This window comes from Epinephelus lanceolatus, chromosome 16 (genome assembly GCF_041903045.1).
Source record: "Epinephelus lanceolatus isolate andai-2023 chromosome 16, ASM4190304v1, whole genome shotgun sequence".
Classification (NCBI taxonomy): Eukaryota; Metazoa; Chordata; class Actinopteri; order Perciformes; family Serranidae; genus Epinephelus; species Epinephelus lanceolatus.
The window spans coordinates 35,334,955-35,362,567 of NC_135749.1; the positions used below are offsets into that span (position 1 = coordinate 35,334,955).

Consider the following 27,613-nt stretch of genomic DNA (forward strand, 5'->3'; position numbering starts at 1 on the left):
GCGTAGACACACGAAATAAACACCAACTGATTTTGTTCGCGTTTATTTATCACACACATTATATAGTCATAATAATATCTCGTGTCTGCTCATAAACGCAAAGACGCGTCTTTGATTTCGCGGACGACGTGGCGGAACTTTCTATTTCTATTTTTTTCAACGTTAGCATAATTCGCCGCAATGGCGGAGGTGGCTGCTGCAGCTGTCGGAGCTGGTCTCGATGTAAACACAGCTGGAAACCCGACAGAAGTCGCAATGGCGTATTTACAAGATGAGGTGACATTTGATTACTTCTATTTGAATCTGCAGTTGTTGTGGAAAACTAAAATATTTGTTTATTTATGCGCTCCGTCGTTCCTGTATCCTGTTAGCATTCTTAACAAGAGACAATTATTATCAATGAACTGTAACGTTACATTCAGCTGACTGAAGTGTATCGTGCTAGAAGAATTAAGTAGTTGTGACAGTGAACAACATATTCCCACATTGCCACTTTTGACAAAGTGTACTGGTGTTGCTTGAAGCTAATGCAGCGTTAGCTGTTAGCATCCTGTCAAAACACCACGAAGCTCATGGATTTCCTGAAGCATCAGGAAAAGTGTAACGTCACAGGTGTTGAAATCGTTTGGTCGACAGTACTTTTGAATAATTAATCATCAAATCATTCATAAAGCAAAGGGCCGTGGGAACTTGTGATTATCATTTTCCCATATTTACTGATAAGTTGATGATACACATTAAATTGTTAATTGTCATTAATTAATTAGTGTTGGAGAAAGTATTCAGTTTCTTTAGTTAAGTATAAGTATTAATTCCACACAGTGAAAGTACTCCTTTACCAGTCAAAGGCCTACATTGAAAATGTTACTTAAGTACTATAAAAAATGTATTCAAGTAATAAAAGTCAAAGTATTCAATGCAGAAGAAATAAAATCGATTTATTAAGTCCAAACAACAAAATTAATTGAAAGAAAAGCAGCAAGTCATTATATTTAGGAAGCTGGAACCATGAAACGTATTTGCATAAAAAATGGCTTAAATAGTTATCAAAATAGTTGCCAATTGATTTTCTAATCAACTGACTAATGTTTTCAGCTGCACTTGAATATTTTCCTGTGATGAGCGCAAAAATCCTAATTTGTAAATAACAAAAGTAGTCAAAGAGTATAGTGGAGTAAAAGCACAATATTTCCCTTTGAAATGTAGTGGAGAAGAAGTATAAAGTGGCGTAAGATTAAAGTACCTCATGTTTGTACTTAAGTACAGTAAATGTACATAGTTACATTCCACCACTGTAAGTAATCAGTCAATTATGACAATAATCCTTAGTTGCAGTTAGGGTTGCAAGGTATTCAAGGTGGAAACTTCACATGGGAATTAAGGGGAATAAAATGAAAGCATATGGGTTATTGGCTCAGGCTGTATTTACCATGTCATATGCAGGTATAAACCTCTTACTCTTACTAGTGCAAGCAGACATAATTGTAAATCCTTCTAAGAAAAGAAGTTAAAAAAAAAATCATCAATCTAGTTGAGCTGCACTTTAGTTAAATGAGTTGACTCATTTAACATTGTTAGCAGTTTTAACCAAACAAAAAGAAAATACATTCCCTGTGAACCCCCTCCAAAATAAAACACTTTTCTCCAAAAAAAAAAAAAAAATCCAGTCATTTCCTCTGTACTTTGCCTCAGTGACAGATTCTGATTTTATGAATATTTTATGTTTACATCTAAGGTCTCCATTTAAAGGTACAATATTTATTTTGATTTGTTTCCAAAATTCCTAAGGTTAACTTCCCTTGGAAAATTCCCTGAGATTTCTCAAGCTTTTGCAACCCCGAGTATAATTTCCTTGTGTGTTAAGAAAGACCTATCACCACCTTAGACTAATAACTTAGTCTAATAAATGAAGTAATCATTTGTGTGTAATTATGTGTGTTATTTTCTAGAAGACTGATGGAGACATTGCTAACCTCAACCTGGGCGAACTGGACCTCACCACTGATGAGTTCATCTTGGATGAAGTGGACAGTAAGGCAACAGTTATCATTTATATGTCTCATATTGGGTTTGGTATGCAGAGGAGAACAGCACAAATGATTGGAGCTGCCTGGTTGGCCTGACACTTTCAGAATGATAATTTCAAGCAATATGATTTCAGTGTATGTTTGGGTTAAAACTGATCATCAATACTGTAACTTATTTAAGTTAACATTTCTACAACCTGCAGCAGCTCTCTTGCATTTATTAAAGCCACACCCAGATTATAGGGTGGCTTACAAGTTTAAAGTACAAGTACAAGTTTAAAGTAATAACAGGGCTCTGCTGCCAAGGTTTACCCAGTGTTAAAGAGAAGCTGTGACCTGGTAAAGTTCACCTGTTGTCCTGAGTTTCTGTTGGAAGTTTAATTTGTCACAAACACTGTTCCTCTCTGTCTCCTGCAGTTCACATCCAGGCCAATCTGGAAGATGACCTCGTGAAGGAGGCACTCAAAACGGTGAATTCATCTGCTGTCACTGTCATTATTATGTTTGTAGTTAACAAGTGAGATAGTAAGTCCAGTTTACAGTAAGATTAAGTGAGTGAGAAAACACTCCACTCTTGTTGGTTCATGAAGCCAAATAATTCATCTATTTGTATAACTCAAAACTTCATTTATTATTATCCAGTAATCTGAGCATGTTTTTACAATACAGTGTGTGTTTTATAAATGTGATGACAGTGGTCTTTCTTGCTGTCTGTGTTCAGGGCGTTGATCTCCGGCAGTACTCCAAACAGGTGGAGTCAGAGCTACAGAGGATTGAACAGGCCTCCATCAAAGACTGTATCTTTTGAATGTTGTGATGATATAATAAGAGAATTACAGCATTTTTTTCTTGAAGTTTGACCTGTTAAATGCCAGTTTGTTGGAGTCCTACTTAGGAGTGTCCCATATCATCTCATTCATGATAATTCTGGTATAATTTTTAATATCATTTGAAAAATTAATACCTTAATACTCGCGATATTTCGACTTGTTGACATATTGACGTAATACTGTACTATTAGACACGGCAACAACAAGCATGGCTGAAAGCGAAACTATTACCAACTCCACGGTGGTTCCAAAAGGAGGAGCTGCCTCAATAGTGTGGAATAAACTGTGGCGTCCTGAATGTTTTATAAACAGCCCCGGACTTCTCACAGTCTTTTAGCAAGTTACTATGAGTTAGAAGTAAAAAATCTCCCTCTCTATCCCATTTCCTTTTTTAAACCATGTTGGTTTATTTTTATCGAAGTTTTAAAATACAGTTATTGTGAGTACATATTCAGTTTTTCTTACACCACAAAAAAATAACCACAGTTCATGGCACCATCCAAGTCACAACAATGGGTTGCTACAAAACACTCTCGTTTGGTGCCTTGAAAGTTGCTGGAAAGGCAGCTATGATTTACAAAATTACAGCTGGTTTTAATGTTTGTTGTCTCTAACAGTGGCAAACATCCTGTTTAGGCATCACGCCATCAGCTATCCCCTACATCTCCTAGTGACAAAGTCAGCACCATACACTATGTCATTTAAAAAATGTTTATATGATACATTAAGAAGTGCAAATGTAATGTATTCATGGTTTGCAGAAACATACAGTGTCATCATTTAGTTTTTTACTTTTATTCTTAACTGGGGGGAAGCATGTTGAAAGTACAGTTTTGTTTCCTTACTGTTTATCTGTCAGACATCAAGGAGAGTCAGAATATTGCTCTCCTACACAACCAGATCACCGCCTGTGACTCCATACTGGAGGTAAGATGACACATCTTCATCCTGATCCCACAGTCTTGTGCATCATGAGCTCAGCATGAATCAGTGGAAGATATAAAGAATACAGAACAATGGATGTGGACGTCTGCATTTTACTTGGCGTTGCCAGCTCATTTTCCGCTAAACAGCATTTAGCCTGCTCCGATAATGGACCAATCAGTGAATGTTTGGATGATGATGTAACTCACTGTCTTTTCAAACTCCCTAAACATGTACTAGTTTTTAAAAGTAGATGTTGTAGATATAAAATGAAGCATGATTCTCCAGTCACCCGCAATTTGTTTAAGGTTTTAGCCTGCAATTTCCCTTCATTTCACCATTATCTCTGTTTTGTCTTGGTTATCTCGGTTTTTGCTGTTTCCCTTGATTTCAGGCCTCTAAATTAACTTGTTATGTACAAAACCAACAATTTAAAAAAGCAAGAAACATAGAGTTCTGTCCTCTTCCTCCTGTGTAAACAGCAGCATGATGTCTTTTGAAATAAGATAAAATAGAATCTAAATGATCCACAAGGAAAGACAGCTGTTTTCTGTCTGTCCATTCCTTCTGTTAGCGTATGGAGGGCATGCTCAGCGGCTTCCAGAGCGACCTGTCCTCCATCAGCAGTGAGATCCAGACTCTGCAGCAGCAGTCGGTCAGCATGAATGTCCGGCTGAAGAACAGGCAGGCGGTGCGCAGCCAACTCAGCCAGCTGGTGGACGAGCTGGTGGTGCCTGGAGCCATGATCTCGTAAGTGGGACAGAGAGAGCGGGGGACTCAAAGCAGCCGTCACATTGTGACATTGTTGCTTCTAATGCACTGTAGAAGAAGAGTCAAGTGTTGGTTTGATGTTGTCCCGTGTCATCGCAGCACCATCCTGGACAGTCCTGTGACAGAGCAGGAGTTTCTGGAGCAGCTCCACGAGCTCAACAACAAGATCAACTTCGCCAAAGAGCTGAGCTTCAGGGAGACGCTGGCCTGCTCTGACATCCAGGACATCGTGGACCGCCTTAAACTCAAGGTGAGACTCAGAGGGCCCTATTAAGACGATCCATAGGGCATGGTCTGAAGTGCATGGTTGTCCAACTCCACAATTGTTTGTTAAACAGCATATAATGTGGGCACAAAGTAAGGCACAAGGGGCAAGAGGGTTGAATTTAGTCCCTTAATTAATCATAGTTGTGTTTTGGGCATAACATGACTTCAACCAATCAGTGTCATCTCCGATTCCCTTTAAAAGCCAGGTGTGCCTACATCTGGTGAGAATTAAAGAGGCAAGCGGTTTTCTGCTGAGAGTAATGCAGTAAGAGCACTGATGTACCTGGAGAAAATGTTGTTGGACATTTAACACGCAAAACTAAAAACTGTAGTTAAAAACTTGAGAAGATATAGAACTAAACTTGAAGCTTCTGAAATAATCAGTGAAGTTCCACTGCTCCGAGTGTGACAACTGCATTGGTCTGAAACTAGAAACAACAGTTGTACTGCGCTGTGGGCCGCTTTGCGCTGGGTGTAAGACAGAGCCAAGAGAGAGGAGGGGGAACAGTTCAAATGAACTCTTCACTAGTGGATACTGTATATCGGTTCTTAATTTTTCAAATGTAGTTTGACAGAAAAACAGGACTTCAAGTAACTGCTTAATGTTTGGGCTATAAAACATTGAACTGCAACAGCCCACAGGATGTAAATGGCCTTGCTCTTGTATAGCGCTTTGCTAGTCATCCAACCACCCAAAGCGCTTTTTTACACTACAGTCATGTAGTGAGTCATGTTCAAACCATTTACACACTGGTGGCCAAGGCTACCATACAAGGTGCCACCTGCTACTCAGTTTTGCCAATGGAAAAGCCATTGGGAGCAATTAGGGGTTCGGTATCTTGCTCAAGGATGATCCACATGTAGGTTGGAGGAGCCGTGGATTGAACTGCCGATCCTCCCATTGATGGACGTACCACTCTACCTCTGAGCCACAGACGCCCTTCACTGTCTTCATCAGATGTCTTGTTTTGTCCAACCAACAGTCCTGACTCCATAATAATAGATATATTACAGAGAACTTTTTTTTTTTTAGCAGCCCAAAACACGCTGTAGATTGATTTTCATTTATCTCTTTTCTTTTACTAGAAACTTACATTTTTTTTTACAAGTAAAACTCTTGCTGATATGATACCATATCAATACTTCTTCCTCACTTCAGGCGGTGTCAAAGATCCGAGAGTTCATTCTTCAGAAGATCTACTCCTTCAGGAAGCCGATGACAAACTACCAGATCCCACAGAACACTCTGCTGAAGTACAGGTGAGTGCAGCTACACCTGCTGGACAGTTCTCTGATTCTTTTCTTTTTAAAGTTGTGTAGGCCTTAAAAGATATGAATGCATCAACTCCTCTTTATTTAAGTTCTTAATTGGAGGTTTTCTTGTGTAAAAAACAAAAAGGTCCAGGAAAACTATTCCAAGTTTGCGTGGAACATTTTCTGACTTGACATAGTTTAAATTGCCTTTAGTCTCATACTTAAAACTTATCCACAAAATATTTTTGAAGTTCCTGTAGTTTTATTAGGAAGTGTAACAGCAAACAGTTACAGTTTTGTGCCACTGACAACAGAAAATAATATTACAAAACCCTTCTTAGTATAAAAAAGGTCATGTGGAGGTGTAAATAGCAATTCATACCCTGAACATTTAAACTTCCACTTTCTGACTCTTTGTTTCTTCTCGTTGTAGATTTTTCTATCAGTTCCTCTTGGCCAATGAGAGAACAGTTGCCAAGGAGATCAGAGACGAGTATGTGGATACGATGAGCAAAATTTACTACAGTTACTTCAAGTCGTACAGCGGCAGGCTGCTCAAAGTGCAGGTCAGTGGATTCATCACTCTTTCATCAAAGTCACACACATACGTACAGTAACATGAATCCTTACACAACAACCATAAGACTCAGCTCTGGTCCCATGTGCTTTGTCCTGATTTACAGCTTAGGGACACTTTTATGTTCCTTTTATTCAACCTACCTAAATTAAATGTTTTAAGCCAAGTTTAAATAAGTAGATCTCACAATACACTCTAAAAAGAGACATGTTGAATTTAAACAAATAAAACTGATATAAATTGGAATAAAGAGATTATTCAGTATGTCTGAGAGGGTTATTGTATCAGCAGCTAACAGGTGAACCGACTGGAGGTCAGTCAGTCTGCAGCTGGGAGTGCTGTGGCTGTAGGAGCGCTGCATTTCTATCACAGTACCTCTGTGAACACGACACATAGCGTTTCAGTGTTTGTGGTTTTCTCTCATTTTACATGTGACATGATGTTTCTCTGTCCTGTGTGCAGTATGAGGAGGTCGCAGACAAAGATGACCTGATGGGAGTCGAAGACACAGCCAAGAAAGATATCCTTTAAACATTATTCCACTCATTCACTGATCGTGGAAATGCAGCAAAGCATGAACAGGGATGGTGAAAATGGGGGGGGCAGAACTTGAAGCCCCAGCCGTGAGCTTTTGGCTCTCATTAGCAGAGGGCTAAACGATTAGCAATATGTTCTTTCTAACTCTCTCTGACACACTTTGCTGATACTGACACATGCTTTGTATTTGTTGTCAGACTCTCTTTTTAACTCTCTTTCTGAAAAGTCCATCTTCCTTTTTTGGGTTGCTTTGCATTGTAGGCAGTTCCTGCCAATGCTGGAATAGCAACTTTCTCTGCAGGATTCTCCACCATTGAATCAGGCTTGTATCATCTGAAGGGTCATGCATGTCATTGACCTGCGTTTGGCCAAAGTCTGTGGTCAAAGATTTTCTAAAGCCTGAAAACAGCCAAGAGGAGGTGCAGAAGTCTGGTTTTCTCTCAAACCACTTGAATTACAGTGTGCTCAAAGACTAAAGGGATTTTTGCCTAATGACACCAAATTAAAACTGCCTACCCCAGTTTTAAGATTTATACATTTTCGACAATTATGTCCTCATACAAGCCAAATGGTTGAAGTTTTTCTGTTTAAGTGGCCCATCACTTAGTGTGTGTGTGCGCCATCAACACAGATAATTGATGCCAGCACTGTATGTGAAAAGGGTTTCAGACATGTGTGTAAATGGGGTGTGTGTGGCTGCTCTGCACGTGACACTGACACTAAGAACAGGAGGAGATTCTCAGTAAATGCGTGAACTAAGATGAAAAGACACACCTCTGTTTTCTTACACAGTCAGAAGGTGTGTATTTAGGTGCAGCTGTTTCATGTGCGTGCTACTAGTTACCCATGCGTGTCTCTGTCACATATGTAGGCGGGTGCATACCGAACATAAGAACACCTAGATCAGATATTTGCTCATTAATGACTCCTGAGGGCATCGTGTGACCTGCCACCACCCTGATGACACAAATGAAACTGTGTGAACGCTTGTTTTATACGACACCTGGAGCTCCTTGACTAACTGCTGCAGGTTTCTTTTCCAAACCATCTCTGAAGAGCAGGAACACCATCTTCACTCTGGGCCAGAGGGGGGCCATACTGAGTCCTGCTGAGCTGGAGGGGCCCATCCTGGTTCCACACACAGCTCAAAGAGGAGACAGCAGGGTGAGATGGCACAAACTGTCAACAACACAACAACACTACAGTTTTACCTGCTCTGCTGCCAGTTATTAGGTTCAGTTTAAGTCCTCATCATTTGCTGTATAAGTTGTTAATCTTTCAAAAAAATTAGGGATGGATAGTAACAATAATTATAATATATTTGTTGCATTTTAATGTAGAGATGCATCCTAGAGGGTTTCACAAAACAGGATTAAAGACAATAGAGGGTTTCAAGTCAGATTCACTACACTCTTTTCACTGCAAAAACTTGAATCTCTCATTTCAGGCTGATTAATGTCACCTGTTTACGACAAGGAACTCATTCCAGAGAGTTTATCATCAGCTTCTAAAAATGCCCAAATAAGGCTGCATCCTCTGCTCCATTTGTGGGAAAGTTTCATTCACAAAAATGTTCCTAACAAATAAAAAGAAGACTTCTACATCTCAGAGAGATATCAGAGATCAGCGGATAGAAACAGGACAAAGTTCAGCAGAGTCCAGAGTTACATTTGTAGACCTGAAACAATTAGAAAATATAACAGCTGTCATCAGAGCAGAGCTCTGCTGTGAAAGAAGTAAAGAGCAAAGGTCTCACATTAAGTTAGATGCTAAAAGAACATATTTTCAAGCAAAGGCATCCATGACTAATATGAGAGGAGGTCATTTGACTGTCACTGAGATATTAGAAGAGATGATGTTGCAGCCGATAGGTTTTATAACAGAGGATTATCAGAGGAAGAGAATCTTCCAACAACTACTGAACAACTACTGATCTCAGAGGAAACTTTTGCTGCAGATTCATTCAGATAAAATGCATTACTATTTCAGATCAAATTACATTTTTTTTTGTGCTGTGAAGAAAGGCAGACTGTCTGAGCAAGACTCGTATGAAACTTGTGAATTTCATTCGTACCTCAAAAAATTCTGAATAGGAAAAGAAGAAAATGGATAAATGTTACAAATTCACTTAAATCACTCAAGAATTAATCTAGTGGGATGACTGGGTCCTGCATGAAGCCCTAATTTTAGGCAGAAAACAAACAATGAAAAACAATCAAATGTTTGACAACAAAAAGAATAATAGCTAAAAAGTGAATAAAAATAAATGAATAAATAGCAGAAGAATAAAAATCCCAAATCTGAGGCACTAGGATTATCCCAAATTGAAAATCCAAATGGAAAAGACAGGTATTTAATTTCCTGTTGAACTTCTAAGGTTTCAAGAGGATGCTGCACAGTTCAGGGTCATAAAAACAGAAGGAAGCGGAAACATCAGGAACATATGAAAAAAAGGCAGCAGAGGAGCTGAGAGTCTTTGAAAGTTATGGCAGATGTAGGAAGGTAACTTAATACATTCTAAAATGTCATGTAGTCAGTAAGGTGGGGTGATGTGATCTCTCTTTTTGAAATGCTGGTAAGATCCTGGCTGCAGAGTAAAATTTTAATGCTTATACAGCATATGGCTTGTGGATTTGTAAGTAGGTGTTTGTTTTGGCCGTGCAGTCTGAGAGCACAATGAGCTGCAGAAGAAGAATGTGTTTACTCTTTAGCGATTGGCAGGATGACAAAGCAGGATTGAGGGTTAAACCAGGACATGTTTACACAGGAAACCCAAACTCACGAGCAGCAGAGCGCGGCCACATGTGGCACTTCACTCATCAACATGTTCTGAGGTGCACACTGTTGATCAGCACTGACATCTGGTGGCCTCTTGTGGTGCTTTGTTGGAAGCCTAGAATGAGAGGTTTCATAATCGAGATGTAAACAGCATATTGACTAGTTATATTTCTCCTCCAGTATCCCTATGAGACGCTGTTTCGCAGCCAGCACTACGCTCTGCTGGACAATGGCTGCAGGGAGTACCTCTTCCTCTCCGACTTCTTCATGGTGGCAGGAAACTCCGCCCTCGACCTCTTCAACAGCATCATGGGGAAAACTCTCAGCATGTTTCTGGTATGAACAACACAGTTTGTCTTCTCAGTGATGGAGGTCATAGTTGATGCTCTGCAGCCTTTTGTTTTGTGCAAACCTCAAGTTCAGGACTTTGTAAATGTTTTTTTAATTCTATATTGGAGACAACATGGCGTCATATTGTATCATTCAGTCTGTGTTTTTTGTCTGTCTCTGCAGAAGAGCATGTCCACGTATGTGTCTGACTGCTACGACAGCATCGCCATCTTCCTCTGCATCCACATCATCCTCCGGTTTAGAGCCATCACCGCCAAGAGGACCATCCCTGCTCTCGACAAGTCAGTGTCCCATTAATGATCTGATTTAGTTCAATAGTCAAAAAGAAGAAGATACATATTTGTCATTGGAGAAAAAGCTACAGGTAGAGGGAACAGACAGCAGTGTAGTTTTGGAAATTCAGCAGGTATTGTGAATCAGTTTCAGTGCCTGAGTGGTCTTCAAAGTCACTAGGGTTGGGCTATATGTTAAAAATGTCCAGTTGGCCACCATCAGACCAACATTTGGTGATTGATTCATGCTGATGTTTCTGCAGTGCTTTCCCATAGTTTCAGTTGTGAGATGTGTGTTGCCAATTTCCACAATTTTACTCAGCTTTTTTCGTCAAAATAAATCAAAATGAACAAAATAAACCAGTGTTAATTTTGAGAGCTATTTTAGACTTAGTCTTAGTCTTGAGACGAAAATGCTTAATTTAAAGATAAACTCAAAAAATGCTGAGAAAGAAAATATTCTGACACCTGTTTGCTCTCATTGAACAAGAAAATACAATGGTTCACAGGAATCAGCCAAATATTCAGCCATGACATTAAAATCTTTTAAGTAACACTAAGCTACACTTTCTCTACTCCAACACAACAAATTCTTCCCGGCACTCTTCTCTCCAACTCCAACAAATGTTTCCACTGTTTTCCTGAAGCAAGTCACCTCTTGCAAGATTTCAGAACGAGTGTTCTTCTTGAGCGAGACCTGTTCATAATAATAAACAGACAGCAAAAAGTAAAGAAAAAGGTTTAATTTCTCTGTAGGATCATTTTCATAATGTTGTCAGACACTTAAAACAACAATCTGAGCCTGTCAGTGGCTTGTTTAAAAATTGCTGTTCCCATTGGTCAATTAGACTCAAAAACATGGGAAGTAGGGTCCAGGTTGGAAAATACAGAAGTTTTCCTTTGTTTGCAGAGTTGATGTGAAAATATGCTGGCTCTACATGCTGCTTTCCCCGCTGTCTCTCTGCCATCGCTGGCCTCTCTGTGTAACTGTGTTAACTCACTGAGTAGTCTCACATAGCCAGACCTATCTCCACACTTTGTTTTAGTGCTGTGCCAGCTGCCCACTGAGCACTCGTTCTTCAGAGGCAGACCAGTAAAATTAGCAAAATGACATGACAAAAATCGCCCCCTCAAACAAGCAACCAGCGATGTCCTTGGACAGTTACTGATAGCTGATATGTTCATGTTCCAATCCCCCAACTGTGAAACACACTCACCACATTGAGATGATGTGTCTTTTTAAAAGTCACTCAGTCGTGTGTGCAGAGATGACGCAGAGCAATTGAACTTCATTTGCAGTGTGATTCATTTTGGCAGGTGTGAACACAGCAATCGCACTCAGATGCTTACCACAACAACCGGGCCGGGACCTTCCAGAAGAGGTGGTCTCGGTGCAGTTACAAACAAACTCTGGTATTATTCGTTTGTGGTGTGAAAGCAAATGAACCAGCCACAGGATTTTATAATAGCAGATATGTGAGCAGGTTTTCAGATGCTAAACTATTAATGAATTCATCTGCTGATCGTTAAATCTGTCCACAATCTTATAAATAATCTTTATAAGGACTATATTCCATTTATGCTAACATATATGTGTAACCATGTTAACATGTATGAATGTCAGCTTGGGTATTTTCCCTGATTAAAAAGCTGTTGAAATCATTTTAACAAACTCCCTGTACTTTGTCAGTTTATTAAGTTCATTAACAGGTGTCTGGGAGCAATATGACAGTAATAAGACCTGAATCATTACTGTACAAGACACCTCCTTTTCATCATGTTTCTGTGTCATTTTCATAGCATGCGATCAAATTGCAGTCTAATAACAGCCTACTAATAATGCTTATGATCTGTTATTTCTCTGTAAGCTCATTGTGACACAAAACAAATTAAATATACACATAAAAACATTTAAGTGCTGCTGAATGTCTGTCAGTCCCCGCAATTTGACTTCATGTGGGTCCAGATGATGCAGGATGTCAAACGCCAAAACTGTCCAGTCAACAAGTTAACTGTCTGTCAGTAGAACTTCATGTTTACTCCTCTTGGTTAGTTTGTAAAAAGTCAGTGTGAACAGGAACCGAAACCAGAAGTGATATGCAGCATATGTATCATTGTATGTGTCATTTTTTCCCTCTAAGCTGGACCAAATGAACCAGACAACAGTTCAAGTGTTAAAACACCCTTAAAGTGTTTTGAAAAAGTTGCATAAGATAATCTCGGAAAGTTAATTAATCTAATGTGTTGTCACCTGTGTCTGCGTGTGTCTATGTGTGTCTATGTGTCAGGTACTGGGAGGCAGTTTTGGAGCTGCTGTGGCCGAGGTTTGAGATGATTCTGGAGATGAACATCCACAGCATCAGAAACACAGACCCTCAGAAACTGGGAGTACTGGACACCAGACCACACTACGTAGGTCTACAAACACACACAGACAAGGACAAACACATGTGGACACCTACCCTTCATGTGTTGGATCATACGTGTCACAACAGTGTGTTTCAGTGAGTTTGTGTTTTTTGATTTCAGATCACTCGGCGTTACGCAGAGTTCTCATCTGCCATCGTCAGCATCAACCAGACGTTTCCCAACGAGAGAACCAACGCTCTGCTGGGACAGCTGCAGGTAGAACACACACACATACACACACACATGCACATTAATATAAAAGGGTGTAAGGAGATGGGACATGAAGTGTTTACAGACTGTGTAAACACACCAAATAGCAAATAAATCACAACAGGTCAAATTATCAAAGTATTTGTGGAACAAATCAAGTTAATAGCACAGAAATAAAATATAAGTATGAAAATGACAACTGACACATTGTAAGTCAGTAACCAGGTAAGTACCAAAGCGAGCAAATACGTCAGAAAGTAACAAAGCAGTTATACAACAAAAGCAGAGGAGGGATTTCCTGCACAACTTGACCTACTTTAATGGTACATGGAAAAAAACAGTCTGGCCCTCACCAGGGTCCTCCATGTGTTGCTGAAGTTTTACCTCTTCAAATATAACAATATTAATATGTTTGTAAGTACAACAAACAATAATCTGCATGACTGACAGGAGTAGGGTTATCACAATATCACAATTTTAAACTTTGATACGATAAACTGTGATAAAAAACGATACTCAATACCTCTGCAAAAAAAGTCCTAGGTACAAAAAATAGGATTTATTTATTTTTTTTGTCCTTTTTAAAACTACCAACCTGCTGATACAGAAAATGTCACTGAATACACACCTCCAGTCACGTGGTGAGCTCGTTGCTTAAGAGAATGCCGTACAGCCACTGGTTGAGGACCAGTTGAGTTTCATTCCCGCTGTTTATCTCATGCAGCTGGTTGAAAAACTGAAAAACCCCATTTCCAAAAAAGTTGGGATGCTGTGTAAAGGTGGATTTATTCTACTGCATCAGCTCTATGCAGAGCCTGTGCCGTAGCCTGCGTATGTAGCCTACACCATTGTAAGCATTTGTACTTGTGCAGTGTTGATGCAGTGATAATTGTTGTCTAAAGTGTTCTTGGGCCCATGTAGTAATATCCTTTATACAATCCTGCTGGTTTTTAAAGCAGTGCCGGCTGAGGGGGTCAGAGGTCAGAGGTATTTAATGTTTTTATCCTTGCCCCATATGTGCAGATTTCTCCACATTCTCTGAGTCCTTGATGATATTATGGATTGTAGATGGTGAAATTTGAAATACTTTGCAATTGTGCTTTGAGAAAGGTTGTTCTCAGCGCACTATTTGCCTGCGCAGTTTTTCACAAAGTGACTGTCCTTGCTTGTGAATAACTGAGCCTTTCGAAGAGGTCCCTTTCATACCTATTAATGATACTTTAATTTGTTACCAATTCATCTGTTCGCCTGTGGAAGTTTCCAAACAGGTGTTTTTTGAGCATTTAACAACTTTCTCTCTTTTGTCGCCCCTGTCCCAACTTTTTTTGGAACATGTTGTAGGCATCAAATTAATAATGACTGTATATTCACAAAACACGTTTGTAGCTTTGGTACTTCCACTACTATCAAATGTCTAATTGAAGGGGATTGTGTAGTTTTAAAGAAGGGGTATTGAAAAAGTATGGAAGTATCTACTGAATGTGTTATTTCTTTAAATTTGAAGCTTTTGTTTAGATTTTCACATTAAGCTTTGAATGGTTGTCATCATATTTTATTTGTTTGTTCAGAAAACAACAGTTAACGTTTTAAAGGTAGGCAAAAAAAAATGAGTCTTTATTTTGTCATAAAAATGATTGAAGTGTATCCTTCATTTTCAAACAACCATTAATCCACTTAGTTTACAGTTTTACTCACTGGATGTAAGCTGTTTCATAGCTACAGTTTAAAGTATGCAGTAAATCCAAAGTAACAGGCTGTTTCTAGAGTTGATTAAAAATTTTAATATACCTGCAAGTGTATTAAAAGTAAGCTGTGGAGCAAAAATCTCATACAAGAATGAAAAAATATCTGTTTGCAATGGTTGCATCACATGCTCCACTGAAATTAAAGTAAATGTGCCTAAGTTAGCCTGTCACAAATTGAATTAGTCGTGAATAATGAAACATGAATATTTGTTTTTCAGGTTGAGGTTGAAAACTTTGTGCTGAAGATGGCTGCAGAGTTTCCATCAAGAAGAGACCAGCTCATCTTCCTCATCAACAACTACGACATGATGCTCAGCGTCCTCATGGTGAGGTTCAAAACCTGCACCCCTGTATCCTTGTTTCTTTGTCATTTACTTCTTGGTCACCTGTTGTCATGTGAAACTGTTGATCACAAGTCTTGTCGTGCCTGCTTCTTGTCCTCTTACCTGTGAGAAATTAAAACCCACAACTCATGCTAAAATCTCTGTGTTATAATTGTTTGTCCCCTTGTTTCCAGGAGAGGGCAGCAGACGACAGTAAAGAGGTGGAAGGTTTCCAACAGCTGCTCCTGGCTAGGACACAGGTAAACATCACTGAGTCATGATGGGAAACCTCAAGCCCTGTTATACACTCTTCTTCTCCTGTGTCCTCTCTGTGCACAGTGTGGTCATTCTGACACACTTGCAGGAATATTACAACTGTTAATCGACTCCATAAACAGACCAATACTTTGGCTTTACAGTGTATTTATGATTGTAGGCATCAAACAGAGAAGTAAAAACAGGTTAAAACTGAATTTTAGAAATGGATGTGATGCTCACAGTAAGGAGCACAGAGGTTTATATCGTTAGAATTACTCACATTTATAATGACGTAAAACACTTACAACACTGAGTAATGCACTTCAAGACAAAATCATTTCATTCAAAAAAAAATTGGTAACACTTCAGTTTTCAAAGTACTTTTTTTACAATAAATGTATATGAACAAATACTATGAAGTGAAAATAAACTTAATTATTCTTGTAATTAATTGTTAAATTTAACCAGATTTAAGTCTAAAATCTTAAATGAACAAAACTGGAGGACCCTAACTGTCACGTTTTTAACCTCCTCTCCTCTCCAGGAGTTTATCGAGGAGATTCTCTCTCCCCCCTTCGGAGGTATGATCGCCTTTGTGAAGGAGGCCGAGGCTTTGGTGGAGAAAGGGCAGCTGGACCGACTCAAGAACGAGGAAGGTGAGAAAAGCCGTTTTGTTTTGGTTTGATTATTTCTCATTCATTCATTCATTCATTCATCTTCTAACCGCTTCATCCTCTTGAGGGTCGCAGGGGGGCTGGAGCCTATTCCAGCTGACATTGGGCGAGAGGGTCACCAGACTATCGCAGGGCTGACACATAGAGACAGACAACCATTCACGCTCACATTCACACCTATGGACAATTTAGAGTTATCAGTTAACCTATCCCCAATCTGCATGTCTTTGGACTGTGGGAGGAAGCCGGAGTGCCCGGAGAGAACCCACACTGACACGGGGAGAACATGCAAACTCCGCACAGAAGGGCTCCCACGCCCGGGATTGAACCAGCAACCCTCTTGCTGTGAGGTGACAGTGCTAACCACCACTCCACCGTGCTGCCCTTGATTATTTCTCCTTTTTCTTTTTTTTTCTTCAAAGTACATTTTATTTACAATTTTAAGTCGATATCATTTAAAACTGTATTTTAAAGAAAGAATGACAGAGGATATATGGAACAAGCCAGGGCTTAGGAATAACATTGAATTAAAGAGTACACTAATGAAAACCAGCTTCACAGACCTGCTGCTTCCAACATCCTGACTCATAGATTTCAGCTGAGCAGGAGTCTCTCAGCTCAGGCTTTAGTTTCGTTTTACAGCATAATGAACAGCTTCCATTCATCAGTTTTGTTTCTCTGCTGTGGTCAGATGCTGCTGACTTTCAGAACTTCAGCTTCCCACATCCTTTTTTGACATCTCATATCTTGCCGTTTCCTCTCACATTCACCGCATCATGCCCTTACAGGGTTTTTTTTATCTGAACAGTCCCTCTAGCATGTGAAAGCAAACACGCAACAGTCTGACACTGTTTTAAGTGTGATCACACGCTGTCAGACACTGTCACGTGATTAATTGTGTGTGTGTGTGTGTGTGTGTGTGTGTCCTGCAGCTCGTATCACTCAGCTGGTTCGAGGGTTTTCCAGCACATGGAAACAGTCAGTGGAGTCGATGAGTCAGGATGTCATGAGGTCCTTCACCAACTTTAAAAACGGGACCAGTATCATACAGGTGAGACACAGGACAGGTGTGCGTTGCACTGCCACAACACAACAACAACATCTAAGGTGTCTTAGGTGACTTGTGTGAATTGTCTAGAATCTCCTCAACAATTTCTGCAGTGTATTTCTGTCAAGCTCATATGAGTAAGTACAGTTACCTATTAATTTATGCATATGGCAAGTTGCATCGTGCCCCACCTCCCCCTTGTGTATAGGTGGGTGTCAATATATACAACTTACGTGAGAGGATGTTGCTCACGAAAAGAGCAAAATTGTGGGTGAGGTAAACTGTTCTCTCATCTCCAAGTGTGATGTCCACAAAGGCAGTAAAATTAAGTTGATGTGTTACCCTGCAGTGTATCTCTTGCTACAGTCTCTCCTGTTATCCTAGCTGGGCAGTGCCGATGTAACCCCGTCTGTGTCTGTCTTGCTTGCTTGCCAGCCACTTTCAGGCTGTGTTTGTTGTAGAATTGAGAGTCTCAAAACATAGGATTGGACATTTGAGGGTGTACTCGCAAGAAAGCCAAAGAATTAGTGCATGATGACAATTTATAAGGCCTGACAATCAAGCAGTATCAGTCGACACACCAACAGCTTTAAACATTTAAACAGTACACATTAAAAGGTCTTTCCTTTCACTTAAGCTACTGTTTTCCTGTTGCTCAGACAACCAGCTCTGAGAACAGTTGTATAACCAAATTTGGCCAGAGTCATGCCAGATCATCTAGCTGAAGTCACATCAGGATATTAAGTTTATGTCAGGTCACGCGCACCATATATATACACACATTAAGAGTTTATGCCAGGTCATCTACACTACATACATATGCAGCTTGGAAAAGATATCCACATCGTACATAAACATGCATTCATATGCAGATGTACACAAATAAAACATTCCAGTGGCACCAACCTCTGTACCTGTCCAGAGTAGTAATGTAATGTATGTATGGGTGTGATAGCACTCCTCATTGGCACAATTGTTTTTAAATTTAAAAAAAATGTCTCTTCTTAGTTAAGGTTTTGTTACAACTCTGGACTATTGCAAGATAAAAATCAGTGGATTGACTTTTACTATTGATTAAATATTGAATTGAAACTGTTGATTAGCTGAACATACTGGGCAATATGGATTTTCATCTCTCTATAACCGTAAATTATTCAGCAAAGCCATAGATAAATAGTATTTTATATTTGAAATCTGGGGAAATATATTCCACTCAGTGAATTTTGTTTGTTTATACCTCATTCTGTCTAATTATCTTAAGGCCCAAATACACCAAACTAACTTCAGAGAGCTAGCAGTAATGTAGGTCCTCTGCTGCATCGCTTTACGTCGCTGTATCTCGGCCAAAAAGTCGCACATGAACACAACCCAAAGGTGCTTATGGCTAACCAGCATGTACATTCTGTGGCTGTGCGAAACGAAATAACTCTCCACTCTCCAGATAGTGGTTTTGACACCGAAAGACCACCTTGACACTAGTTAGCCAGTTGGCACCTTAACAATGCAATCCAATGTTGAAAGAACAGAGATTATTCTCCTTGTGTCAGTGAACAATAACTGTCAGGAAACGTTTCTGCTAAAGAGCTTAATGGCTAAAGAAAAATAATCTTACCTTATGTAACAAGTTTGGTTTGGTCTCACTCCCTCTTGGCTTTAACTCTCTGTTTGCTTTCCTCACTTCTGTTTCTCTTCTTATACGCTGCCAATCAGAGAATTGTAATGGGAGCACTGGTAGCATGGTAGTTGAGTTTTGCTTAGAGCCCAGGGAGGTCAGGACCAGCTCTGCTTTGTCACATGGTTATATGATACTTCAATTTTTAAACTTCAGGTAGCTCTCTCGGATTTCACCATGCATGTGTTTGCACCACTGCAACAACAAAACAAAGCTCCTGCCTCTTGTACATTACCTGAGTGCTTTCATATCACACCCTTCTTAGTACTGTTACTCTAAGTATCCTTAGTCATTAGGAGTTACTTTCATACTTCACATCCAAAACACATATTTTTTGTTTATGTTACCTACCACTGTGTACAGTTGTTTGAAATTAGCTCCACTTTGACCAAATACATAGAATGCTGCACTAAGTATCATTTACTTATCTGGAGATCTGGAACTCATCAAACACATTTTGCAGACTTCAGATTCCAGGAAAAGGAAAGTATGCTTTCAGACATGCTATGCCCTCTTATTTTAATAATGTACTGCAGATGTTGAAGCTCAGTACTCTGACCAGTTTACCAGAGTATTTTCAGAGAGCTTATTAAGACAGCACATAAATGTTTTAGAGATTATGCTTCAATAATATATTGATGCTTTTGTTTAGATGCTGCAAAATTGTCAAGTGTTTAAAAGAGATCTTTGTGTTCTGTCCGTGTGTAAATAAAGGCAGAATGAATGAATTAGCTGCAACTAATGATTATTATCATGACTGAATAATCTGTTAATGTTTTAGTTGATATTACAGTCTTGTCTTGTCCGTTGAGTGGCTTCCATTTCCACATAAGAGGAAGTAAGTGTTGTAATCACCATGAAGTCACAAAACATCACTTCCTGTTTCTGCTGCAGGGCGCTCTGACCCAGCTGATCCAGTACTACCATGGCTTCCACAAGGTCCTGAATCAGCCGACATTCCGCAGCCTTGCCGTCCGCTCAGAGCTCATTAACCTGCACCACCTCATGGTGGAGGTGAAGAAGCACAAACCCAACTTCTAACAGGGCAGCTTCGCCAGCGGGGAACTCCCCCTGTTAGACAATCTGCTTCAGTAGGTGAAACATGAGCATGATACCTGGAAACACCTGGAGTATCTGGAGGTGTTGACTCCCTTCAGGTTCCTCCTCCTTCGCTCGCACCTGAAGAACATAAGTTGTACTGTACTTTTTTTTTGGAGAGCATTAACAAAGCAGGACAAACTTTTTTTCCCTCGAGCTGAAAGCAAGTTGCATCATATATTAGAAAGAGTCGGCACAAGCTGATGTCCTCACTGAACCAAGTCATTTAATGTTTCTAATTCATTTCATTTCATGTCACTCATCTGAAGTGCTGAAATGTGAAAAAAAACAAATAACCATAATAATAATAAAGCTGTACAGCCACTGTTTGTAAAACAGATTTAATTAAATAATAATCAGTTAAACTTTTTGATCCTACAAATTTCGGTCCTGGTTGGTTTTAGACCACCAGGGTGTTTTACTGTGTGTTTTACTGTGTTCACAGTAGGAAAGGTCGTGTTAGCATGAGCAGTTACGTAATCCAGCTGTGATACATCTGTAGGAAAGTGAGGCTGATATCAGTTAGCGCAAATTACAAACAGTAACTGGATTACATGCTCTGTCGTTAGCTGTCAACCACTCATTTGTGTATTTGAAGGTTATCTGAAACCAGCATGGGAATGGCGGACCCTGCCACTAACAATGAAAAGTAATATATACAAATTTAATTACATTAATCAGCCAACCATAAATAGTGATTAAAATCTCAATGATTATAACTTAAAAAAAATACATGTACTGGTGTAAAATCTTCATATTTTATGATAAAATATAAAAACAGGAAACAAAAACAACTTGTCCAAGTTATGATGAGAATTTGGACTTTCATCATGAAACACTGAACAGACGTGTTTATGTTTTTCTTTTGTCTTTTTTTTTCTTATTTAATCTAGAAGAAGAAATCATACGTGTTTAAGATTTGATTTATACTGTTTATAACACTGCACTAGTGAGAGAGCAGCTCTTGCGAATACATTACTTGAAAAACTGTCGTTTTTTTTCATCCATGCAGCTTCAATGAACCTCAAAAGGTGAGACTGACTGTTAAAGGATAAAGCTGCTGATATTCTGTATTTTTCTTATTGTCTCTCAATTCTGTCTCTGGCTGTGGCTCTCAGCTCCAAAACCATTGGCTCCTACCAAAGATGCTTATCTTTAAAAACACAAATGTATAGAATGTAATTTCTTTTCAATAGCTGCTCACTTTAGTTTTTATCAAACAAACAGGAAATATTGCATTTGCTGGGGACTATTTTCCACATTATTAATCCACATTAGATGCCCTAGTGAGTATTAGTGGCAGCAGGATGGTGTATGTAGGACTGAGTCAAAATAAACTTGAGTTTGTGTTGATGTGAATGAAGGAACATGTTACCCAGTGACACAGTGTGGCTCATTAATGTGTTTTTAATGGACAACAATGGAGCTGCATGGCACAGACAAAGATGTATCAGGCTTTGATGCACACACAGTAGTTGTTAGTAGATACATTCACTGTTGATTTTAGACCTTTCATGGGATTTATTGACAATAACATAAAAAATACAGAATATCACCAGACTGATCCTTTAAAGGTTCACTTTGTTATAACACACTGAGGGAGCGAGTCTTGAAGTTGTTGTGTGCCTTTGCTTGTTTATCTAGCTGTGCAGAGTTCATTGTGGTGTATTTATCTGTGTAGATCTGTATGTGAAGTCATTCCAGTGTGAGGCAACAGTCTGTGGAGTTTAAAAATGAATGATGGAAATATGACACAAGTTTATTTGCTTCTTTTATTATATCTATTTATTTGACTTCAGGTTGATTGACTGAAATACAGGTAAATACATTAGAACAGATTTAAATACTGCAAGCTAAGTTCTATAAATATGACCAATAGGATCACACCAAACAAATCACAGTTGAGTTGTTACCAAACATATTTTACACTACTATTGACAATAATTGTTAGAAAAAGATTTGAAATGGATATGAAATAAACTCTTGGTTATCTGTAGGACAGGAAATTAATCTGAGTGGTATTTAATTGGTTAAAAGTGCAAAGATGCCACTTTGATAGTTTAACATGATATGTATGTACATAATATGTGTGTGCATTTGTATGTAGGCATTAATGTATTTATGTATGTATGTGCATATGTGTGTATTTACGTAGATGCTGCACGCATACATGCAAACATACATACATACATATGCATATACATACATACTGACATACATTAGTGTATACATGTGCACATACACATGTACATACAAGCACACGTACATACATTTACTGTGCGCAAATATACATACATACATGTGCACATGCATATATATATATGGACAACGTTGTCTTTTTTTCTATAGTCATATTCACCAAACATAATTTTGCTCACATTTTTTAAAACAATACTTCAGTATGTGGAATTACATTTTGTTGTATTTCTGAATGTCGGAAAGAGCCAGGCTAGCTGTTTCCCTCTGCTTCCAGCCTTTGTGCTAAACTAGGCTACCCACAACCATGACTCCACCTTCATAATCAATGGACAAAATGCGAGTGGTGTTCATGGTTTCATCTAAATCGAAAAAGTGAAAATGCACATTTTCCAAAAAAATAGAACTATTCCTTTTAACCACATTTTAATTGAAAACAGTAAAATTGCTTCCAGAGATTTCTGAGACATCAGCCTGACAAACAAAAATACAAACTTCTCCACTTAAATCACATCTCAAACACTCAAATTTGTCATTCTGAACTGAGCCTTATCAACAAAATCCACACAGGGCTCACTTGGCTCAATAAAAATATCATTCAGGCTTAAGTTAATGAAACACAGTGATAATAAAGAAAACATTTACCTCATGTGCTGGTTATAGTGTGTCTGGTAGCTGTTAAATTGTACTTATGTGTAGTTATTTAGCAGAGGACATTTTCTCAGAGGAGATGAAGAATTTCGAAACTCATGACAAGAACAGACAAGATGAGAAGAACTGAACTGCTGCTTTTGACAGCATCACCTGAGAGACATCAGAGGGTGGAGACAGAGGGTTATTACAGATTAAGATTTTTTTTTGTAACTCTTTGCCAAAATAGGAACGTTATTTTCTCACCTGTTGGTACTGGATTTTCCAGATGGATCTGGTGGTATTTGAGAGCTGTGGAGTTTTCTGTGAAACAGTGAACACTTACATGTGAGAATGATGCAAATCAGAATTCAACATTTAAAACTGCTTGAGGACAAATTAGTTTGACTTGTCACAGCAGGAAAAGCACAAGTGTAAATAATGAAATTAATGATGGCTGACTTTAATTTAGTGCCTTGATTTCAGAGTTTAAGTGCCGTGCATGCTTGCACTGTCACTCTCACTGGAACTCTTGAATAGAGCAGAACCATTGTTAGAGTTATTAGTAACAGCTGTGCTTTCCTGCTATGACAAGTAAAATGTCAGCTGTGAAGAAGGCCTGTAAGTGTCCATGTCAGGCAGCCAGATAACACCTTGAATATGCAGATTAAATTCTGGACCAAAGGCTCTCAATTCAAGAAGACATGAAAAAGAGAAAAGCAGAAAATCCTGACATTTGAGAAGCTGGAAGCAGAGAATATTTGGCATTTTTAGGCTGAGATGGACTAATAGATTAATGGGAGTCTCACCCTCCACTGAGAGCTGCACGGTGCTGACAGCGAGGCCGTGTTCATCCAGAACTTTGTAAGTTCCTTCGTCTGAGCTCTTCAACTTCATTATCGTCAGCTGCTCGTTCAGAGGATGTTTCTGCAGACGCTCGCTGTTCGCATCCCCCCTCATCCACAGGTCGGACCACACCGAGCTGTTCCTGTGTGTGCAGCACAGATCGGTGACTGTTAGAACGAGCATTAAAAACATAAAAACAAGTTGGACAAAAAAAAAAAATCATTTTGATGATTTGGCTGTCCTAAGAGCCTCATCTGTAGTGGAACAAAACATTCAACATATTATTTGCTCAGCAGGAACAATATCTGTACTTTTCACAAAGGATGACTAATTGTGCGCACAAGCAACTAAACAACACAGCATAATAAAAGCCTGACATGACTCATTAAATGTTTGATTGACTGCAGCCTGATGCTGGAATATGACAACCTGGTTCCTGTGTCTGCTGTAGAGCTTTAAACAGAAAATAGTACAGCAAACAGCACATGACAAGCTCAACAGAGGATGTAAGCATAACTAGGGAGAAGGTTTGATTCCACCTTTAGATCCACCTACTCTGGAAAGTAACCCTATGTAAAGTTTTTTCCAAAACCCACATCATGAAGTCTCCATTTTGTAAGCAGACTTCTTCGGATGACTCATATCTTCACCAGCAGCCTGTAATCTGTTTGTTTGATGCAAACTGTAATTTTGTAGGAGTTATGTATAAAATAAAATAAGCAGTGTAGGTAACTTGGGGGTGGCAGCAGGCACAAGACAAGAAAATAAAAGCTAGGAGTAGGTGAAAAGCAGCCCAATCAGCAGAAACATTACATTGATACATTGAAACTTGATGTTTCATTATCTTTCAACAACACTTTGGATTATGTGTAGTTAGGTTTAGGCACAAACAACACTTGGTTTTGTTTAGGAATGGATCATATTTTGGCTTAAATTACCAGGGTAGGTAGCACTATCCTGGCTGGAATTGCAACAATGTCTCAGTGAAAAACAACTGCTTTTTGTGTCACTTGCCCCATTGGAAAAACAGCCACAGCTCACTAACAATTGGGCTAAATGTTAAATGCTTCTTTGCTAAAAAAGAAAAAAAAAAAAAAAAGGCACTGAAAAAACAAGGACAGCTCACTAAAAAAATCCCATGATTGGGGACCAAAAAGCCACTGGAAAAACAACTAACTAAAAACACCTACATTTGGAGGCGGCTAAAAATCTGCTGGAAAATGATTTATTCGTGGTTCACAGAAATGTACAATGCCAAAGTTTTCTTCTGGCAACTAAGCTGTGTGAAATGGAAGAAGAACAGATGAGGTTGGAGGACGTAAATGTAAACTACCTGCCCAGGAAGACCACTCTTACAGAGTGACGGGTGTAGAGATCCAAAACTAAGTCCTCACCTGGACCTTTGGACTGAAGGACCTTGTGATCTATGAGGGAAAACAAAAGCAACATTCAAGATCAAAAGATGTCAGTGTTGTTTAAGACACGTACATTTGAGACTACATGAGATATAAATGAGAAAAAAATATAGGACAAAAACAGGCCGAAGCAAAAAGAAATTAAACATTCAACAAAGCAGAATGAAAAGAAAAGATAAAAAAAAATAGACTAAGTAAGTGACAAGACAAGATTTGGGACAAGTGAACAGTACCTAAGAATATATTTTTATATTTAAGATTAAACAGATTGTAAAGGGGAATGAAAGGAAAAACAGAGACAGCAGACATGAGGATGAGGAGAAAACAGAAAAGACAGAAAACATGAAAAAAGGAGAGCCACAAAGAAAGAATGAGATGAATAAAATTACATTACAGAAACAGATGGAAGAAAACAAAGACAAAACAGATAATTAAATAAGAGGTGAAAGGTAGGAAAGAGGGAAGATGTAGGATCCGAACAGAAACAAAGAGATGAGAGGGTGAGGTGAGATCTGAAAATGAGAATCAGGTGAGAGGATGAGAAACAGAAGAAATGAGAACTGGAGAACTGAAATGTTTAAATAAGGAATGGCAGACAAATTAGTTGAGATATGAGATTATAATATTTCATTACAATAGAGGTGGAAACTAAAATGAGAAAAGAAGGACATGAGACAAGATTGCAAAATGAGAAACATAAGTTAATAACTGAGATGGAAACAAAAAAACAAAAACAAGTCAATGACAGAAGACTAATAAGTTACAAGAAGAGATGACATGAGAAAGGTTAAAGACAAGATAAAAAAAATGGAATTGCAGAACATTATAATGTCACAGTGAAGTTGACCTTTGGCCTTTTGCATGTAAAATGTCATCGCTTCATCATTTTATCCTATAAGACATTTGACACAACTACACATAATAATTGTTAAATAGTAATTTGTTGAGTTATGGTCAAAAACATGTTTTGTGAGGTCACAGTGACCTTGACCTTGACCTTTGACCTTCGACCACCAAATTCTAATCAGCTCATTGTTGAGTCCAAGTTGACATTTGTGAAAAATCTGAGGAAACTTCCTCAAGGCCTTCCCGACATATTGCATTGACAAGAATTAGACGGACGCAAGGTCACACAGACCTTGACCTTTGACTATAAAATTCTAATCAGTTCATTGTTCTGTCCAAGGGGATGTCTTGCCAAATTTGATGAAATTCCCTCAAGGTGTTCTTGAGATATTGTGTTCATAAAAACACAATGGGCGGGGTCACAGTGACCTTGGACCCCCAAATTCTAATCAGTTTCTCATTGAGTCCAAGTGGACATTAGTGCCAGATTTAAAGAAATTCCCTTTAGGAGTTCTTGAGATATCATGTTCATGAAAATGAGATTGACGCAAGGTCACAGTGACCTTTACCTTTAACCCCCAAATTCTAATCAAGTCATTGTTGCCTCAAAGTGGATGTTTGTGCTAAATTTGAAAAGGAAGGCATTCCCCAGATATCATGTTCACAAGAATGAGACAGAGGAGGTCACATTGACCTTGATCTTTGACTGATGACTGCCAACAACTAGTCAGTTAATCGTTGAGTCCTAGTGGATGTTTGTGCTAAATCTGAGCAAATTCCCGCAAGACGTTCTTGAGATATTGCTTTCACAAGAATTGGACAAATGGAGGTATGGATTGACAGGCAACCCCCAAAAACATAATGCCTCTGTGCCGGTAATAGGGGTGGTGGGAGGCATTATAAAACAGAAGAGGAATAACCTGAGAAAAGGAGATAGGATGATAGAACAAAAAAACCAAAGGCAGGATAGAGATGAGAGTAGAGGCCATGAGATAAAGAACAGGAAATAGAAAGATGACTAACCGAACACAGTGAACTTGACGCTCTGAATGAACACCCTTGTTTTTATGGACCTCACTCCCTCGACCACCATGAAGCTCTCGTATCTCCCCGTGTCTCCAATCTGAACGTCATTGATGATCAGAGAGCAATCCCCGGACCCCAGCTTCTCCTTGGGGACCTCCACCCGACCCTCAAACTCCTCGGCCTGCCACTTCTGCTCCCCCCGCAGCTCGAACACGGTGTCGGCCGGGGTCGCCCACTGGATGTGGCAGGAGGGCAAGGCCACATCACCGAGGCGCTTCTTCCAGCTGCAGGGAAGGATCGCCTGGTTCCCCACCTTAGAGGTGATGGACAGTGATTGGGTGGAGGAGGACAGGGAAGAGGAGTCTGGAAGATAAGAAGGAGGATAGAGAAAAATGTCCTTGCTTTGGTATGACAAGATGATCCCAGAGGTGAAGACCCAGATACATTTAATTTTACTGTACTATATTTACTATTGTTTACAATATATACTATATTTACTTTTTATTCACACCAACATCTGTCCAGTGTAAGACTCCAATATCTTTCTGACGTCATAGTAACATCCTTTGACAGCTAAATAAAAGCTACACATGTAAAAAGAATGGCTTTTGGTACAGCCCTACAAAAAA

General features: G+C 39.1%; 2 protein-coding genes across 3 annotated transcripts in view; one reads left to right on the plus strand and one right to left on the minus strand.

Annotated features, from left to right (window-relative positions):
- vps52 (VPS52 subunit of GARP complex) lies at nt 1-22,684 on the plus strand. 2 transcript variants are annotated; one of them, XM_078176024.1, is made up of 20 exons: nt 1-276; nt 1,950-2,031; nt 2,445-2,497; nt 2,749-2,824; nt 3,717-3,784; nt 4,356-4,531; nt 4,652-4,802; nt 5,979-6,079; nt 6,507-6,639; nt 7,113-7,168; nt 8,216-8,351; nt 10,146-10,301; nt 10,479-10,597; nt 12,877-13,000; nt 13,118-13,213; nt 15,171-15,278; nt 15,470-15,535; nt 16,078-16,189; nt 17,140-17,258; nt 19,822-22,684. In XM_078176024.1, exons 1-20 carry the CDS (start codon nt 181-183, stop codon nt 19,966-19,968), a joined length of 2,175 nt encoding a protein of 724 aa, XP_078032150.1. In that variant the 5' UTR covers nt 1-180; the 3' UTR covers nt 19,969-22,684. The 2 variants fall into 2 exon arrangements, with proteins under 2 accessions (XP_078032150.1, XP_078032151.1); XM_078176025.1 differs by having other exon boundaries at nt 1,953-2,031.
- The window catches only part of igldcp (Ig-like domain-containing protein), a 7,759-nt gene continuing 1,929 nt past the window's right edge, over nt 21,784-27,613 (minus strand). The window contains exons 3-7 of the mRNA XM_033638075.2: nt 26,982-27,347; nt 25,031-25,121; nt 23,661-23,839; nt 23,119-23,175; nt 21,784-23,025 (exon numbers count right to left, since the gene is read on the minus strand). Coding sequence (XP_033493966.1) covers nt 22,943-23,025; nt 23,119-23,175; nt 23,661-23,839; nt 25,031-25,121; nt 26,982-27,347 — 776 coding nt within the window. The 3' untranslated portion in view covers nt 21,784-22,942. The remainder of the gene's footprint in view (nt 23,026-23,118; nt 23,176-23,660; nt 23,840-25,030; nt 25,122-26,981; nt 27,348-27,613) is intronic.